The 20507-nt window shown below is 48.4% G+C and overlaps 1 protein-coding gene across 1 annotated transcript in view; it reads right to left on the reverse strand.

Annotated features, from left to right (window-relative positions):
* ITGA9 (integrin subunit alpha 9) overlaps positions 1-20507 on the reverse strand; it is a 326573-nt gene that overhangs the window by 227489 nt on the left and 78577 nt on the right. The window contains exon 15 of the mRNA XM_026496718.4: positions 14208-14368. Within this exon, the coding sequence (XP_026352503.2) occupies positions 14208-14368 (161 nt within the window). The remainder of the gene's footprint in view (positions 1-14207; positions 14369-20507) is intronic.

Raw genomic sequence — 20507 nt, forward strand, 5'->3', positions numbered from 1 at the left:
ACACGGTCCCCAGGTGACTGGTGTGCACACTGAAGTCTAAGAGGCCCTTGTAAACTGACTCAGGAAGGTTAACTCTGCCTTTCTAACTCGCTCAGCTTCAGGAGAAGGAAGGCGGCAGTGGTGTTACCCTTTGCCCTTCTCTCTTCCCATACAGACTTCTCATTTGTGCCATACTTTCTAGTTTCTTTTCACCATCTGCTTTTAATCATTAAAGTAGAAATCCCCTGAACACCTATGAAACAAATCTTGGCCCATTCCAAACAGAGAGGTAGCAAGGTAGAGTCACTGATTTATGGGCTAGAGAAGGATAAAGGGGCCCCATGTCTCCTGGCCCCCTACTATGGAGTCAATACTCTCCTTCTCACTTTCAGCCAAGGAAACAGAGGCTGGGCGATAAAGGCCCATGACCACATGATGGACCAGCCGGACCTGCCCCCTCCTGGCCCGGCCACTCGGGAAAGTGCTTCAGCTCCTGTGTTGCACCAATGCTGAGCTCAGAAGCAATCGTTCCCGCCAGGACTTGCGCGAGCAGCAGGAATGAGGGCCTTTATAAACTGTAAGGCAATTCTGTAATGTGTCTTAAACCTTAAAATGCTCTCCCTTTGGACCTAGCAATTGCATCTCTATCCTCTATACTGCCACTGTGTATATAGTTTCATGCCACAGAGAAGAAATCAGAAGATATCAGATGCAAGATTGGGACATTCCTTAAATGACTGACTCAGGGAGAACCTCCGATTTTCTCAGTGCTAAATGCTCTTTCCCACCCCCCGCTGTATATGGCCTACGGACACTATGTTTGTGGATACAGGCACATGTGTGTATGTGTGTGCATGTGTATACATGCATGCATGCATGTGTGCTCCAAAAAAAACCCTGGAGAGACTATGGTCTATGGCATTCTTGAAAGTCAGGTTTTAATTACTGTATGTAAGTACAAAGTGAAACAGTCAATTTAATTTCAACCCAGCAATTTATGTTTCCATTTGGCTTATAAGGCTTGACTTATGTCACCAATGCCCTGTGAAGACTTCATGTCCTGGCACAGAATCTGCAAGTTACCTACTCAGTGTGCATCTGTCCTCCTTCTGTAATAATTAAACTTCAGTATCAGCACGGTCCAATACGGTAGCTACTAGCCACACGTGATTATTTAAGTTTAAACTTAAAGTAAAAATTTAACTCCTCAGTGATGCTAGCTCCATTTCAAGTTCTCAATAGTCAATTAGTGGCCACCATATTAGACAGTGCAGATATAGCACATTTCCATCTCAGAAAGTTCTACCGGACAGTTAAGCTCTACACTGTTAGAGTTTGTAGGATGTCCAACCAAAACTGACATCTCCCAATCTCCCTTAAGATATGGTCAGTGAGGGGCACCTGGGTGGCTCAGTTGGTTAAGTGTCTGCCTTCAGCTCAGGCCATGACCTCATCAGACCCTGCATCTGGCTCCCTGCTCAGTGGGGAGTCTGCTTCTCCCTCTGCCTCCCCATCCCCGCTGCTTGTGTACTCTCTCTCTCTGTCTCAAATTAATAAATTCTTAAAAAAAAAAAAAAAGATCTGGTCAGTGAGTTGGTAGAGGTCACTGGAGATTCTTTACAAGGGCCTCAGATCAGATGGCAAGACCTTTTGCCCTTCTCCATTCATGGAAAGCAGACACAGTAGCTGGAACTCAGCAGCCATTCTGAGATCATGAGGAAAAGGTGCTCCTAATGTTCTAGGAATGTCTTTGCTCCTCCTCTCTCTCCCCATCTTTAAATACAATCTATCTGCTGCTGACTCCCAAATTTATACCTCCAACAGAGACCACCACTCAAACTGCAGATTCACACATACACATGTCCACTTCATGATCTAGTGGGCCCCTCTAACTCGATGTGTCTAAATATGAACTTAAAACCTGGTCCACCTGCAACCTTTCGATTCCAGTCAAAGATAACACCACTGACAACTCCCGGCTTCCAGTTACTCAGGCTGAAAATCTTGGCGTCGCCTAGGACGTCTCATTCCCTGACACTTGACCATTGAAACCTCAGGATCCACCTTCGAAATGAATGAAGAGTGCAACCACTTCTCCCCAGCTCCACTGCAATCATCCCAGGAAGAGCCACGAAGCTCTCTTCCCCAATGCTTGAAGAGTCCCCTAGACATGTCCTACTCCTATTCCATCTCCCACAGTGCATTTCAGTACAGCAGCAAGAAGGGTCCTTTTGAAGTAAGAGCCCTTACTTCAAAGCAGAATGTAAAACCACATCACTGCTCTGCTCAGACCCTCAGAGTAAACACAAAATCCTCCCCATGGCCCATGGGGCCCATGCCCCAAGCCCACCACTGCCATTCGGACTCCTCTCCCCCATTCTCTCCCACAGTCCCCCTGGTTCCTCTTCAAACACGTCTCACATTCCCAGGCCCTGTCTAATAGGTTCCTGCAAGAAACCACCTTGATAGCTGCCCACCTCCTAGTCTCTGCCCAAATCCCACCTTCTCAGCAAGGTCACCCTGACCTCCAGAAGCCCAACCCTGCCCTCCCAACCCTATTTGTTTTCTTTCTCCAGGGCGCTCATCATCTAACACAATGTAAGTTACTCCGTTATTATATCTATTGTCTGTCTCTCTCCACTGGCATGTAGGCTCCCGGAGGGCATGGATTTCTGTCTGCTCACAGATGGACCTGAGGGCCCACATGGCCCCGGACATGGTAGGCACTCACTACATACTTCCTGCATAACTGAAAGGTCATGAGAATCGCATCCTTGAGCTTCTGAAATAGCACCTCTTTTCCTCCTATAAGAAATCTTCTAACGTGGGGAAAGGTCAACTGATGTGCTTAAGCCCCTGTATGCCAGGTCTCCACTCCTGGTGGCTGAATGAATTCCTGTGAAAGCCAAGGGTATCATGCTGAATTCAGAGTGCAGGGAGGACTGGGGGCTCCTTGCAGAGGTCATGGTACTGGAAGCCCCACTAATGACCCAATCGATGTCTTACCTCCCAGGAGATGAAACTCGCCTCAGCTCCAGGGAGCAGAGGAGACATGGTGAAGCAAGTGAGCCTATTATTATAGTCATCTCCTTCAAATCCTTAGCTGGTGTGGAATTTTCCTCAGAAGAATTCTCTGGACCCGCCCCCCACTGCGACCCTTACCCAGATAAGAGTCATCACCCTCTGACAGATGTCTTTATCCACAGCCTATCTTGCCGTGCAGCACAGCACAAAGGGAGCTCTCTTCCCCCACTTCCCCTTATTGCAGCTCCCACCCAAACACAGGACTCTCATTATCAATCTGGGCCTGCAGCCAGCTTCGGAGACAGCACTGGGTGCCCAGCAAGCTGGTCCCAAGCTCCGCTGCCTTTGCAGCAAGACACTGTGGCTGGGTCCACTTGGCCTATCCACCTTCATTCAGAGGCCACCGTGGGCCCTCCACATGGAGCTGGACATGTCTCAGACACAAATGCTCCACTTGGGAAGAGACAACAAGGATTGTACAGCCTGGTGGACCAGCCACTACATGAAGGGTGGTTCTCAGGCCTGATGCTTCTTGATTCATGTGGAGCTCACTTATTAGGCCAGAGAACCCTCCAGATGGCTTTGGGATTGGAGGCCTCAGGAGGGAGTGAAGACAACAAAGAAAAGCAGAATAGTACAGTTTGGGCCACCTTGATATGGTGCTTCTGATTAGTGCAATTGGTAAGAAAAGGGCAAGACCAGCCCAAAGGTTCTACTTGATCAAATCACCAAGCAAGAAGACCAAGGGGTGGAAGGAAGCCTCATGGAGTCGTCAGCCTACCCTACACTAATCAGGACTGGGCCAAACAGTCTCCAGCGATAGGGGGATTGCTAGGGTTTAAGCTGGCCTAAGGGAAGTAATCTCCCCTTCACCAGGCCCCTTCCCTCCTTCAAGACAACGCAACAATCAGCCCATTACTCTTTGGTGTATAGAGGGGTTGCTGAACAGGATCCCAACATGCATATGGGATAGGGAGTAAGGAATGGCTACCTCGATAAATTTAAATAAAATCTTTTTCATTATTTTAACTGGAAACTATTAAACCATCTAAAAATTTCAATCAAAATGCAGAGTGCCTCTGAACCAAATGTACAAATATAAAAGCTGTAGTCTGGTGGTTATACTAACCCCACAAATTTAACTTTCCTATTATTTGTCAATCTAAAAAAAACCCACAGGAAACAAGAATGAAAGACGCTGATAATCAAACAACTGTGTGTAAGGCAGGACGTGAGTGATATGATTGACTTACAGACAAACACAGCAGACACGGTGGTCACGGCCAGTGGAACGTTCTGCAGTAGGCTTGCAAGAGCCAATTGTTCAATTTTCAGAAAGTGGTGATAACAGACATTACTAAATTGCATAAGCTTATAATCAAATGAATTATATTAAGTTAAGGTGGGTAATAAATACTCAAAACTCATCACTTCCTAGTTATTTAATTATGCCTTACTATTATCCATGTTCTTAAGGTTATCAGATCTGGCATAGTCTCTCATGTATGGTATGGAAACACTATACAACAGAACGCTACAGGACATTTCTTCCTAATGCCATATCCAGTGATGTCACATTGATAGGATGAAATCAGCCATGGTGGGAATAGTCATACCAGGGAGACTGGCAAAATGCTCCAGGTCAGCTCCCCTCCCCCGAGAGCTGGTTGTTACACATGCCAGCAGCACACTATTGCTCCCTGATGTGCTCGTCAACAGCGGCCACCTGTGGTGACCCACTTATGGTGGCCACATGGTCATCCCAATAAAGACTCTCGCTAGCTCTGCAATGTTGGGCAAGTCATATACCCTCTTTATCCGTGCAAACCCCTTAAAGAGTACCTGGCACGCAAGTACTCCGTTTGTTGTGGCTTACGCTTACGGGAGGGGTTACGGTGCGCTGGTGAAGAGCCCAGCCTTGGAAACCACACTTGCTGGGTTCGAATCTCACCTCTGCTCCTTGTCAGCTGGAAGGTCCTGAGCAAGTTCCTTCACTCCTCTGTGCCTTGTCTTCTAAATCCCCCAAAGAAGGCCAACAAGAGTAACTACCTCTCATGTTAGTGTGAGGAGAAAATGAAGAGCAAAAGTCGTAATGGACAAAGACTGCCATGTACTAAATAAATGCTGGATCCATGTTTGCGGCTTCTGTTATCATGGGAGTTCTTTTAGTAATTATCATCTTCCAAGGGGGGTTACTTACCAAATTCCTTACTAATTTCCATATTATCACACCTCACTTTTTCCCAAATAGACTATTATCTACTAGAGAGGATCACAGAGAAATCCTGCTGCTTTTTAAATTCAAATGAACTCCAAAAGTTTACCATTAATTAAAAGTGAGCATTTAAAAACACAGAACTACCATATGATCCAGTAATTCCAATCCTGGGTATTCACCCATAGAAAACAAAAACACTAATTTGAAAAGATTATCTGCACTCCCATGTTCATTGTAGCATTATTTACAACACCAAGATACAGAAGCAACCTAAGTGTCCACTGATGACTGAATGAATAAAGAAGATGTGGTGCGTGTACACACACATACACACACACACACACACACACACACACACGCAAGAATATTATTCAGCCATAAAAAAAGAGGGAAATCCTGCCATTTGCAATAATATGCATGGACCTTGAAGGCATTATGTTAAGTGCAACAAGTCAGCCAGAGAAAGACAAATACCTTATGATCTCACTTACATGTGGAATCCAAAACAAACACAACTCCCAGATAAAGAACAGATTGATGACTGCTAGAGATGCAGGGTGGGGGGTGAAATGGGTGAAGGGGGTCAAAAGGTACAAACTTCCAGTTTTAAAATAAATACTTCTTGGGGGTATAATGTACAGCTTATGCTATAGTTAATAATATTTGAAAGTTGCTAAGAGAGTAAATCTTGATTTGTAACTCTGTGTGGTGACAGATGGTAACTAGACCTACCGTAGTAGCCATTCTGCAATGCATACATAGAGCACATTGCTATGCACACCTGAAACTAATCTAATGTTATATGTCAATTATGTCTTAATTTTTTAAAAAGTGAATAAACCGTGAAGGAAATTCCAAAACAGGAATTATTGAAAGATGATTACTTTGAAGGAAGTCATTCTTATAATAAACATGTAAGCTTTAGGCTTGAGGGATAAAGAAAATCCTTGTAATCCTTTAAAATCATATCTCAAATACAGGGACAAAAGCAGTAAAACAGAACACATTATCATGTGTGACTTCAAAAGAATATTAGTGTTATAAGGGCATCAACAGCATACTAAACTCAGAGCACATAACTATGAATAGAAAGCTGTCTCTTAAAATGTAAATTTCACCCACAAATTGATATAAGGCTTGTCTCATACAAAGTACAAAAAAAGCCTATGATAAAACCATTATTGTCAATGCCATGGCTCTGTATTTATATCAGCCTTATTTCCAGGAAAAAAAAAACAAGGTGAGGCACCAAAAAAAAAAGGTGGGGCACCTGGGTGGCTCAGTTGGTTAACTGTCTGCCTTTGGCTCAGGTCATGATCTCCGGGTCCTGGGATCGAGTTCCGCGTCAGGCTTCTTGCTCAGCGGGGAGCCTGCTTCTCCTTCTGCCCCTCCCCACTCGTGCATGCACTCTCTCTCTCTCGAAAATAAATAATCTTAAAAAAAAAGTGAAGTGGGCAAAGCTACTGTATTAGAATTATTGTACCTTCCTTTACTAATCATAAGGTCTCCTGTGGCAATGTTCAAATGCCAAAGACTTCGTTCCGCCCAGCAAAGAAATCAATGGCCACACGGTACTCACAGAGGATATCAACACCCATGTGGAACATCCACCACGCCCCCTGAACTCGTGATCCCTCCTCAGTTTGCACTCCAGCTATGCACCACATGGTCTCCTGGAGGAGGCAGTCAAAGTAACCACGCTCTGGGGGCTGACTCCAAGCACGGTCTCCAGAGCCCGGCCTCCAGCTCCTTAGGACATGTGTGGGACTGAGCAGCTTTACGACTGAACAATGATGGCAGCTCCCCACACATCAGTGCCACCCACCTGAGCCTCCCCACTTCCTGTGCGCTACTTTCTAGCAAACACCTGGGCTACCTGTGCCACCTCTGGCCAAAGAGGACCTGCTGAAGGGACAAAGCTAACTGCAGGAATGAAGGATACACCGTTTTCCTTGGGCACCCCCCGGTTGAAAGGCTCATCCTCCCTAAGACACATGTCCAAGGCCACCTCAGGGACCACTAGGGCCCCTTCATCTGTCCTCTTCCGGGTCCCTAACAAACCCTCAACCAGGACATTACAGACCTGAAGCAGGGAGGAAGAAGGGAATACAGCTGGAGGGGACATTTCATTTACATTTAAGGGCCATCCCCCTTCCCAAGGCAGGTTGAGGGTTTTCCGAAAAGGGACCCTGAACCACGTCTAGAGAAGCAAACTGAGATTACTAATCTACAGACTTCAGGTGAAGTCAGCTTGGAGCTGGCATTGAGAAGATCCCTGGGACAGGTTCAATAAATGAAGGGACAGTCCTTCAACAGGACACCACGCAGATATGAAAGAGAACAGGGAAACTGCATGCACCAATATGGAACAACCCTCAAGATCCATTTTTGAAAAAATAAGTTTGATTGAAATATAATTTACATACAGTAACATTTACCAGTTTTAACTATGCACGTTGTCAAGCTTGAATAAGCGCATTCAGTCATATAACCACCACTACGATCATGATCTGGAATATTTTCATCACCCTGAAAAGCTCCCTCTTGCCTCTACACAGTTAATCATCCCCATCTCCTCCCCATCCCTGGCCCCCAAAAGCCACTGATCTGCTTTCTGGCTCTGTAGTTGGCCTTTTCCACAAGGTCATATAAATGGAACCACTATACTCTAGTAGTTTTTATGTCTGATTTCTTTCACTTAGCATCATGCTTTTGAGACTCGTCATGTTACTGCATACCTGCATGTATACAGTATCACACGTCATACACACGTGCGTGCACAGGGGATTGGGTACATCGGTAGTTCATTGTTATCGCTGAGTAGGATTCCATTGTACGGATTTGCCAAAGTCTGTTTGTCCATCTTATTGGACATTCTAGAAGAAAAAAGTAAGCTGCACCACTGTGTGTCACGGCATGCTGCCATCCATGTAGAAAGGGGATATACACACACAACTTTGTGTGTCTATTGACCAGCTCTTGAAAGACACACAAGAAACTGGAATTATGGTTGCCTCTGAAGGAGAAATAGAGTGGCTGAGAGATGTCCTTTCTCTGTATACCTTTTAATATAGTTTAAAAAAATGTTTTTTACTATGTACATATACTACCAATTCAAATAAATAAATTTTAAGATGACTTCCTCCGTCTAGGGTCTGCATCCCTTTTCCCCAAATCTTAAACTTTTTTTAGCTATTTCTTTGACTTATCAAGATGAGCAAAAGGTTTAACAAGGTATTTTCCAGATAAAAAAAGGAATTTTGCTGTTTTCCTTTTTCCCCTTCCTCATGGAGTTCTTACACACTCCAACTTGATCTCCCTTAACTATGTGCTTCATAAACTTAGAAAATAAAAGCCTCTGACATCTGACCACCACATTCAGTAAAGCCAAAGGCCCTGCAAACTCACAGGCTCTCATGTGAGCAGAGCTTGGTCCGAAAGCACCTCATTGGATGTGAAAACAGAAACAGACTGGACCACCTGGGCAGAGCCCAAGGCATGACCTCTGAGGAGCCCTGGTGGCCTGAGATGCCCTGCCCTCTGCCAGGCCGGGCTGACCACCTGCCCCACAGCGACAATGGAGCTGCAGTACCTTAGGTTTGAACCCCCTTGAAAGACCCTCCAGCAACATAAAAGCACAACCGTGTGAACATCTGCAGCCACTCAGAAAAGCCAGTGCGCATTCATATTCCCTTGTCTGGTGGGGCGTGGGGGCTTTTTTCCCCCTTGTTACATTAATCCTTGTTCTTGGCTCTTTTGACAGTGTCTGACACATGGCTTTGCTCACTGAAAGTTTTCTGAAGGCCTCTAGAGGGGTGGCTGATCCTCAGAGCTGGGAATGACGTCACCAACACCACGCTCGGCCGTGCCTGGGCTTCTCCCCATCCTCCCCGTAGAGACTTGGGCTGCTGCCCTGATCCCCAGCTCCTGAAGAGGCCCTCACCTTCCCAGCACGCACAAGCATCCGGCTTACAAGGGCCTGCTTCCTAAGGCACCGTGCAGGCCTCAAGGCCGGAGCATTACCCCGGTAAACATGCACAGAGCCGAAAACAACGGAGCAATGACAGGTCATGCTTATTCAGTCTTCAGCTTGGGCCACGCGCCCGCGACTCTTCCCCACCACCTCCCAGCAGCAGGTTCCCAGGTCGGTGGGCAGGCCCCACCCTGACCAGATACTCCTTGGGACCCCTCACTCCAGCAGACCAATGACTCGCTTCAGCAAGGCTTGGTTGGACAAGCATTTGTTTTGTGCCTATCATCCCCAAAGAAGAAACGAGGCAGCATGGAAGAAGCTCCCAGGAGATAGGCAGTTGATGGCAGCATTCCATGGGCCCATGACAATGGCCAGCTACGGACTGACGGGGCCTTGAATGGACATCCTTCGGCAGGCAAGAGGGGTGAGGTGTATCCCATCAAAGCAGAGCATGGCCAAGCCTGCCCAGACAGGGCTCAGGACACGGTTTTCCATGGCACTGTATCAGGACCCACATATTTGGAAAGTTATTCCCCGGTCAGTACCCTTCCAGTCCTTCTGATTGCGACAGGGGGAAAGTTCGGTATGGTTGCCAGTATGTCCTTAACACTTCCCTAGCACTCCGTAATTTCCCCTTCTCACACACAGGAAGAGTGGGCGGCTTCTTCACAGACTTTGGCAAACGATGAAATCCAGTTAGGGTTTGATGACATTGTTGTGTCTTCAATGTATTTACTTTTATAGTTACTTTCTGTTTGGTATATAATAATTAGTTTTCTGCATACAGGAAAGTACAAAATTTCTGTTTCAAATTATTTTATTTGAGGCAAAAAGTCAACTGATTCAAAGAAAAAATATGAAATAAGATACCACGGGAGGTGTGTGTTTAAGATTAAAAAAAAAAAAAAAGCAAAAACCATATAGGGGTATGTGGTTTTTCATGGATCTGACAAAAACCGGGCCTCTGATCACTGAGGTGCCAGAGACACTGGGATGAGCCCGAGAACTAAGGTTCGGAACCACACGAGGCACCTTCCAGAAGAAAAGGAGTCCATTCACCTTGACAAGAGCCCAGGGCATGTGTGATGTCATGCGGAAGATGAGGCTAGAAGTGTGAGCTGGGCCAGCTTGTGGAGAGCCCTGAGGCTGAGTGGCCATACAAGGGCTTTCACCTGTGACTGGGAAGACCCCCGAGACGCCTCCAGTCCGCTTCACTAGTAGGAGGGAGCCGATCCCCAAAACTGTGGTGGTCTGGGGGAGGAGGGGAGATAAGCTGAGGCACGTGGACCCTGAGGCAGAGAGGCCAGGGAAGTAGCCTGACCTGCCTCAGCTCTGGGGGCCACAGTGAGCCCTTGAGAACGGACCCGGCACCCCCAGGAGGATGGGGCTTATCATGATAATCTGTGTGTCCTGAAGGCCCCAGCAGGGCTGAGAAGGGAACAAAGTGTGGGACAACACAGCTAGCCTGGGAGGCAGGTGTTAGCTCAAACAGTGTTCTACGATTGAGATGCTTACCACCATATATGGAAAGAAAACTTCTAGGGAAAAGGAGGAAGAGCGAGAGAGAGAAAAAAAAAAAAAAAAGATTGGAATAGGCTTAAAGCAAAAAAGAAAAAAAATACCTAAAGATAGCCTAAACAAAACACCCCCAGCCCCTCGTGCCTGCCTCACAGTCTGCTGGCCATATGGCGCGCGATAAGCTGGAGCGCCTTTATTTACCTTCCTTCACCGTCTACAAATCTGACAGCCAGCCCATCGAGAAGTCCCCACTTGCAGCAGAGGCTACGTCATGCCCTCATGCCCAGAGGACCAGCTCCCAGTTCCCCGTCCCCACTCCAGGAGGCCACCCGCTGCCACTCCCTCCCTACCCTTGTTGCCTGTATCGACTCCCACGAGGGCCACGGCCCCCCCCCCAGCTATTTTCCCACACAGCACACGCCAGGGCCAGGCCCGCTGCCTCCTTGGCCAGCTGGGCCATTGGGCCACACCGTGTACCGTCAGCCAGCTCATGAGTGTTCGCACTAATGGGCGAACTGGCTGCCTCTGCCATTCACCAGCGTCCTCCACTACAGCCCAGACAACAACTGGGCAATAAACTTCCCTGGCGGCTGTGAATGATCAGCCCCCAGAGCGCCACTTAATGGGGCTGCTGCCTCTTGAACCATAAGGGCCACAGAAGCCTGGGCTTTCTTGGTGCGTCCCACCACCCCCATGTCCTTGTACGAGGAAAGAGCCAAGTACTAATCACATCCAAACTTCTCTAGGTCCGATGTACTGGACTGCTCTCTGGCTCTTCCCCAAGATGACCCAAATCATCCCAGACAGGTGTGTGCTCGCTCTGCGCTCCTGAGCTGCCCTCACCTCTAAAATCTTGTGACCACCACCTCGATCTCTCTTCTTGACAGCCCTGGTTCCTTTGTGGTTTTAGAATTTTTTTTCTTTTTTTATTCTGTTTGTGTTCTACACGCTGACACAGAGATAAAAGGAAATAACACTTAAATATGAAAGAACTCTTTACAACGAAATCTATAACTGTACATGTTTATCTCACATGCTGGTGAAAAAGCACCAACATTATGGAATGGGACACATCATATCATGGAAGAACCAAGAAAGCTCACGGAGAAATACATCCAAGTATGAAAGTACTGTACTCTTGGTGCCTTCACACATCCCTCTTGTCTGTGGATTTAGGTACGACTCACTGTCTCCTTGGAGAAACACATTCCTGACCTTATCCTACAGGTGTCCGTTTAGGAATTCTGCCATCTGCTGCAAGGCTGTGCTCACATCGCCATCTTGGCAAGCCACTCCAGAATTTTACTCTAGCACAACTGGTGTCCAGTGATTTGCTTTAAAAACTCCCTGGGGGAGTCTCCCACAAACTCGCCCTCAGAGAAGGGCTCTCGGGGCCAGTGAGCACAGGTCTCCTGGCATCCCAGGCACCAAGGAGAGAGCACAGGCATGAGGATTTGTGGGGGACCAGCGGCCCCAAAGGCTCCAGAGTCCGTGTTCCCACCTGGCCTCTTTGGGGGCTGTGTGGCTCACCCAGGAGAAGGGAACCCCTGTCAATCACGTTTTGATCAAATGGAGAAGTGCCAAACTGTGGGGTGAAGGGTACCGGGAAGGTTGAATTTTCCAACGGGATGCCCCGTTAAATCTGAATTTCAGATAAACAACGAATCATTTTTAGTGTAAGTATATCCCATGCACTCTATGGGCTACACTTAACAAAAAAAATTATTCGCTGTTTATCTGACTTTTGGATTTCATGAGGAAACCTTTATGTTTATGTGCTAAACTCTGGCAGCCCAGGCTATTAGGAAGCAGCAGGGCCGACAGCCTTGGGCAGCCCTGCTCTTCCCCTGTTTACCCTCAGAAACAGCCCCGCCTCTGGCTGGCACCTCATTATTGCTATTCCCTGAGTGCACTCTGCAAAGGCCTGCAGGCTCTTTGGGGCCCCATCTTGAGGCCATGACATGCAGGACAACCCCCAGCCAAAGCAAAAAGTCACCAAGAGCCCTGAAGGAAAGCATCTGTAGAAGAGAACCAGCATGAGGAAGCCTGAGGGAGATGCCCCACCTCTGGGGAGTTTGGAGACCCCAAGCACAGGCACTTAAACATCTTGCAGTGTTCAGATGTGAGCCTGTCCCAAGGGTACCCAGGAGCCAGTGTAATCTAAGACCTAGAGATGTGAGTGGCTGGTTGGCTTAACAGAAGCATGAGCCACTTTATAAATGGCCTTCACTCGGCCATAGGGCAGCTGGTCTGGGCAGGCCCCAGCATGAATCCTGGCAAGAGACATAGCCCAGCCCCGCTGAAAAGCATCTCTCAGGGGCATGGACTCATGGGCTCTAGGCCAGACCAAGTGCCATGGATGTGGGGGGCATTTCTCTATATATAATCCAGAAGCATCAAGAAGCAGCTGTTACTCTCCTGCTCTGGCACTAACAACTCAATAACGGAATGAGATTCTAATCTGTAGACTATTTTTACTATCATCCAGAAAGCCAGTGGCTAATATTAGGTTGAGCTACATGAAAACACCATTTTCCTAAGGCAAGAATGTTAGAATACTGGCAATTACATATGGCCCAAACAGATGATAATGCTGAGTGCCTGCTGGGGGTCAGACTCCCTGCAAGGTCCTTTCAGTATATGTGCCCATTTTAGAGATGCAGAAACTAAGACACACAGAGGTCAAAGCACTCATCCAGCTAGACACACACCAGGTCTGTGTGACGCCAAAAGCCACATTCATTTTACGCACCATGTGGCGGGTTCATGCGGGTCCTTCTATCTCTTGTGCTCTCTGCCCGTAGGTCGATGCCTGGCCATTCTGGCAGCATTGGGCACCACCAGGACTCCCACCCTGCCAGCTATGCAAGGGCCACTCTGTAGCTATGCAAGGGCCACTCTGTAGCTAATCAAAGCCTGGCCTCCTGAATTAGCAGCAAAGCGTATTTAACAAACAATCTCAAGAGGGAAAAAAAATTTGAAAATTTATTTAGAGTGAGAGGGAAAAGAGGCCAAAAAAAGCACTCCTAAAATAAAGTAATCAAAGGATAAAAACCAAGCCCTACTAGTTTAAAACGCCTTAACCATGACTGTGAGCTAATATGTAGTGGACCGCTGAGAAAGCCATCAGGTACAGTATGATCCAGCACCACTGCAGACCCAGATACGTGTACTTCTATGGCTCTCCTCTGAGAAGACCACAGAGCTTCAAAGAGAGAAGAGGATGAGAAGCCTCCCAAAAGGACAAGTCAAGGCCAGGGAGTGTCACTGGTCTCCTGGCCCACCATAACTCCCCTCAGAGGCTGAGACCAGCGCAGTAAGATAAATAAAAGGGCTGTCAGACTCCAACTTGAAAAGAAGAAACAAATGTTCTCCTCCTTGTGAAATAAAATGTTAGAAATCAGAGCATACATAACACACAACGAAAGTAGATTCCACTACTTCTAAATGAATATCCACAGAAATCAAAGCTGGAGAAGAAAAAGGAGGACTGACCTTCACGTGGGCCACGTAGTGATGACACGTCTCCTCCCTGTGGTCCAGCTGTAGCTTCTCTGTGATCTGACCCACGGACTCTCCCAGCAACACAAAGTAGACCCTGGGCGACTGGCCCTTTGCCCTTTTGGCCACATCAGCCGTCAGAACGTAATTGAGACCTGTCAATAAATAAAGTCAAGACGTCATCGAGGACTCGTGTGGAGACAAGGCCACCCGCGCACCCCCCTCCCAGGCTCACAAGCACACTTCATATGCTACCTGCCTCCCCACTGCGACTGAGGGCTGCAGTACAAGCCAACACCTTCTTGGAAAGAAGCACGAAGCCTGCATCCTCACAGAATCAAGAGACAATCAGGCCGCCCCCTGCCTTCCCAGCGATGCTCTGTGTATCACACATGATGGCTCTCCCCGTCTTAAACCCCATGAGTTACCAGCTGAGTCACCAATATACACATCAATAATTAGCTGTACCCACCAGCACTGTTGGCGTCCTGAAAAGAAGACACCATGGTGAACCTACAGAATATTACTAGAAGCTGCAGAAATTATCACGGCTGCACATAATCCTGATTCCTATAAAGCAATGGGATATATGCCCAACACAAGGGAGCAATTACCCAATAATTCCCAGATGTTGACTTGTGTTCTAGGACCGCGACATCCCTTGGACCATGTGTCATCAGGTCCCCCGAGCACCAACTATGTGCCAGGCACTGTTCCAGGCACAGGGCATAGAGCAGTCCTGCCCTCGCGGCACTTACACTCATGGAAACTCAGACCGAGGCTAAAGGTGCCCTTGTTCCCCAGGAGCCGAGTATACAGATCATGTATATTACAGCGCCTATCGTTTCAACAGCATCATGAGCACTGTGGGGCCTGTGCTCAGGCGTACTGAGCTGCACTCCTGAAGAGAAAAACTCCTCGCCTATTCCTGAACGCATAATGTCACACGGCAGAACCTACCGGGACACAATCTGAACTTAAAAATAAAGTCACAATACAGGATGCACACTGGATAAACACAGAAGGTCTTACTTTCATAGTTTCAGAGTCATCAGTCCCCCTACAACAATGTGCTTCATTAGGCAAATAGGGCGTTAGTGTCAATAGACCTATTTCACTGCTTTTCTGTACCATAGCAGAGATCAGCCCTCTGGGACCCTTTTTATTTTTTAACTGCTTTGTGGATTCAGGGGAATGCGGCATTTTTAAAGTGAGAGAAAGGGAACATTCTGAGCCCAAAATGACCAGACAAGGCTGCAGAGCCATGGGAAAACAGATGACCCTGTCTCCACGAACCAGCCCCTTGGAAGCTAGGGCTCTTGCACCAGTAAAAAGCAGCCCACACCTGCCCACATTTAAGTATGTGAAGCAGGAGAGTGGGGATGGCTCTGTCTTTTAATAACATCAAAAGGATCAGCCACCAGGAGAGGTCCGAGACAGGAGGGAGGAAAGTGACCAGGACAGGCGTTCTGCAGCTGCCACAGGGTGTATTTTGGATGCATCTAATGGTTTTCCTGGGCCTCTGCCATCTCAGGGATCTTGCCGTGCCGAGCTGGCGGATTCCTGGTCAGCAAGGGCCGGTCTGCCCCAACTTGTTTACTTCAGCAAACAGCTGATTGCCAAGGCAAGGCTGGGTCACCGGGGGACCTGAGACCTGGATAATTGAAGGCAATATAATGAAGAAAAGAATGCCTGTGGGAAAGTAATGTGACAGAGAAAACATGGGAGCCCAGACGAGAGTTGCATACCGACTCCTTTGGCGACACCAGGTAAGGGGGCAGACACACAGAATGTCAAAGCTTCGGGGCAATCTAGGGACCATCTGGCTCAAAACCTTCATTTGTCAGATGAGGACCTGAGGCCCCAAAAGGGAACCAGACTTGCTCCAGGCCAGAGGACCATCCACCACAGAGCTGAGTCTAGAACTCTCCTAACCTCCAGTGTAGGGCTATTCCTACCACACTTGTTCTTGGGGTACTTTTTACATTTTTTGAATGCCCAGATGGCAGAACCCAACACATACGGGGATTCAGAACTGAACTCTGCTCCATTTAATTTCAACTCATCACAATTTCCCTGAGCAACAGCCAAACAGTAAGAAAAGATAAGTATAAATGGATTGTGTTCCAAGTTCTATTTAGCCAGCCCAGAGCTAGAGCTGGGCATTGCTGGAAGATGAGCCAGGCTACGTCTGGGCAAACCCAACATAGCGGCAGTAGCTGTTGAGTGACCCCCTCTCTGGCCTTCCTTCCAGGTGTAAGAGCTGTCCTGCTCTTGGGAAGGTGGGCATGGGGAGAACAGAGGGTGTGAACCCTCTTGCCAGTGATGAACTCTCTGTGCTCAGAGAGAGCTGGGATAGAAATGACCACGGGAGGACAGAGCAGATAGATTCAGTGACCCACCCATATCCTCTTGGCTTATACCATTTCTCTGCTCTCCAGCCCAGCTTGCAACTGCCAGCACCCGCACCCCCTTTCCTGAGAGCTTTCTCTGGTGGCTCTGCCCACATGCATGGCAGACCAGAAGTGCCAGAGAACCAAAATCCCTGCAAACCTGCAGGAGCCCAGCTCCCTCATCCCTTGGGTGGGGTAACTCGGAGGGGTGCTCTGCATGGATTCGCAGGGTTCCCCTGCAGGAATCACGGACAGCACACCTTCTGTTTGGCTTCTGTGATGGTTTACTTTTCGCGTCAGCTTGACTAGGTTGTAGTACCCAATCTGGATATCAGGTATTTTTATTTTTATTTTTTTAAAGAGTTATTGATTCGGGGCGCCTGGGTGGCACAGTGGTTAGGCGTCTGCCTTCAGCTCAGGGCGTGATCCCGGCGTTATGGGATCGAGCCCCACATCAGGCTCCTCTGCTGGGAGCCTGCTTCTTCCTCTCCCACTCCCCCTGCTGTGTTCCCTCTCTCGCTGGCTGTCTCTATCTCTGTCAAATAGATAAATAAAATCTTAAAAAAAAAATAAATAAAGAGTTATTGATTCATTCTAGAGAGAGAGAGCACAGCAGGGAGGTGCAGGGAGGAGCAGAAGGACAGAGAGAATCTCAAGCAGACTCTACAACGAATGTAGAGCCCAACGTGGGGCTTGATCTCACCACCCCAAGATCATGACCTGAGCCGAAACCGAGTCAGTTGCTTAACCAACTGCACCGCCCAGGTGCCCCTGCAAAGGTATTTTTAAATGAGATTATGTTTAAATCAGTAGACTTTGAATAAAGCAGATTACCCTCCATAATGGGGGTGGGCCTCATCTAATCACTTAAAGGCCTTATGAGAAAAAGACTAAAGTCACCCCCAAAGAAGGAATTCTGCCTTCAGGCTGCCTTCAACTAAAATATCAATATACACACATCCAATTGGCTCTGTTTCTCTGCAGAACCCTGACTGACACAGCTTCCTTCCCTTCCTGTCTTACTTTCCTACTGGTGCTTCTTCATATTGATCACAGCCTTGAATCAACCACATGCACCAAATCCTTGACTCGGGCTCTGCTTCTGGGAGAATCTGAATTAAGATGAGGCAGGTCAGGAAAAGGGAACAGATTCAGCCTTCAGTGTGTGCCAAGCACTGTGGTGAACACTTTTCACACACCACTTCAGTCCTGTAACATCCCATCTCACTATAGAATCTGACCCAATATATCCCTCAGACAACTGAAGAGAGGACAGAAACAACTCACAGTTACTAGAAACTGAGCTGAGGACCACAACCACTGCTCTGCTCCAGGCAGAGCATGGGCATGCCAACACGTTCGCCTATCAGATTTTTCTAAAATGTTAAAGTATACAATCACAGACACACCGAATTATCCAATTCGCCAAGCGTAATCATTTTGGAAGCTTTTCATCTTTATAACTGCCTGCCTAATGCTTCTCCTTGATTTAAAATTTACTTTGACATTTTAAATCACACGAAAAGAAGCCGGTTCCATATCACACACTCTCTTTGAGAAGAAAGCCACCAGGAGACTCCTGATGGGAAGCCCAGCCTGAGTGAGGATGGTCTCAGAGCTGTCAGGCGGCAAGAAGTGCAGACCACTCTGGAGCCCTGAGTTCAACTGGCAGTTTTAAACAGTACCTGCCCCAAGAGCGTCTGAAAGGGAGCCCCTGAGAAGCAGAAGAGACGCCAGAGGAGCAGCCAATCAGCTGGCATGCTCCAGCAGGCTGGCCCCGTGGGAGGGGGGGCTGCCCCTAATGCAAGCCAGGCCAGCCAGCCCCCGTCCCGGGGAGGGGGCTGGTTCTGATTAGCGCCTGCTCCCACCGCACAGGCCACAGCTTCAGGTTTTCCTTCTGGCAGCTTGTGTCCATGCCATGTCGAATGATGTCATGTTGATGGAAAAGCTGACCAGCCCCAAGTCATGTTGCAGCCTCCTCCTTCCCCTGCCCCCAGCTGGTTCCCAAGGGCCCCCCATACTGGCCTAGGCCAGGAGGGAGCCAGCTGTCTTGCATCAACTCAGCTCTGGTTGGTCCCAGCAAGTTTTTGATTCATTCCCATTCTCCATCACAACATGATTTCAGCTGTGAAATTCTACTAATAAATCCTCCTTCCAGACTTACTGAGCTTCCCTTAGAGTCTCCCGAGAGAAGGGGGGACAAAGGGTATTTCCCCCTTTACTAGCTCTCCTAAGCTTGCTCCCCACCCCACAAAGGAACGAGGTGGTAATTATTAGACTAGGTTACCCCATGCCTCATATAACATGGATCTGCCTCATTATCCCATCCCCATGCTTCTCAAGAGACAACAAGGAGCTCAAAGAATGTTCTGTGTGTGTGAATGCTCTCTGGAGTGGAAATGTACCCACCCCCCCCCCAAAGCCAGAGGAAGGGTCTGGGGACAAGTTGCCTGGTTTTGACCCTACTCCTGCTACTGGCTTGGATGACCTGTGCCATGTCTCAGGACCTGGGTTCCACTGCTTGTCCGGAGGCAGGCAGGTACCTCTGCTTGCTCACGGCTCCGAGAGCCATGGAAATAAGGGGTGCCAGATCAGAGCACAAAACACAACCATTTAGGGCTCATCCCTCCCTGGTTTTCATTTAGCACTCTGATGAGAGTCCAGAATTGCTGGCTCGATCCCTAGCCTCCAGAGACTGACGAGCACATTTAGGCTGTAGCCTGGCCAGGAAGTAGGTAGAGGCTCAGCCCCGTGGGTAAGGGGCAGAACGCTCCCAGGCACAGCATTCACCACCCTTACTTACGGCTCCGAGGAGTGACAAGTTGCTGTCCAGGCCAAGAATGAAGTGATTAATAAGACTTGGGATGGGCAGAACTCTTGTTTTAAACTGCTTGGTGAAATGGGTTATAAATCTGTTCTTTGAACCCCTGCAGCTGGACGAGTGCCTGCACCCCAGCACGGAAAGGAGGGCCTACCACACAAAAGGGCCCCGACACATCCAGAAGGGGGAGCGAAGGAGCATGCGCTGTTTTCATCGGCCTCCCTCCCTGCAGAATGCAAGCTCCCTGAGGGCCAGGGCTTTGTCTGGCCTGGCCTCTGCTCTGTGCCCAGAGAGCACATAGTCCCGCACTTTTTTTTTTTTTTTTTTTATTTATTTGTTTGATGGAGAGAGAGACAGCCAGTGAGAGAGGGAACACAAGCAGGGGGAGTGGGAGAGTAACAAGCAGGCTCCCAGAGGAGGAGTCTGATGCGGGGCTCGATCCCAGAATGCTGGGATCACGCCCTGAGCCAAAGGCAGACGCCCAACGACTGAGCCACCCAGGTGCCCCATAGTCCCGCACTCTTAAGAATTTAATAGCTATTTGTTGGTTAATGACCCAGCAGGTGCTTCAGTAGTTCCGTGTCACTGCCTACTTGCTGGACTGGATTCTGAAGCTGTTGTCTCTCAACTCCCAGCCCACCCTGCTCTGCGAGGCTGGGTCTGGCGCTCTGCACACCTCATTTCTGCTTTGCCAGGGGTTCTGTGGGGGGCTCAACCCAGACAGACAGCTTGAGGGAGGCTGGTGCAGGGAGAAAGGACTGCATCTTCCTGCCTGCTTCCTATTCCTATCATCTTACCCCAGCGACAGTCTTCCCCGGCAGCTAGTTCCAACAGTTTCAGTTTTTTCCCCACTGCACCCCTCAGTGACACCGGCAGCACTAGCTACTGCCCCCTCCCCCAAGGCTGAGGTGCCAGGTCCGCAGGGTCCCTTCTCCAAGTTTCTAGGTTCTGATCACCCCAAGTGTGACCTTTTCCCTTTGTCCACTTGACCAGGGGTTCTCAGGTCTCAGCCACCCAGAGACTTGCTGAAGGGCAGGTTGCTGGGCCCCACCCTCAGGGTCTGATTTGGTTAGAATGCAC

This window comes from Ursus arctos, unplaced genomic scaffold, assembly GCF_023065955.2.
Source record: "Ursus arctos isolate Adak ecotype North America unplaced genomic scaffold, UrsArc2.0 scaffold_20, whole genome shotgun sequence".
In the NCBI taxonomy this organism is placed as follows: Eukaryota; Metazoa; Chordata; class Mammalia; order Carnivora; family Ursidae; genus Ursus; species Ursus arctos.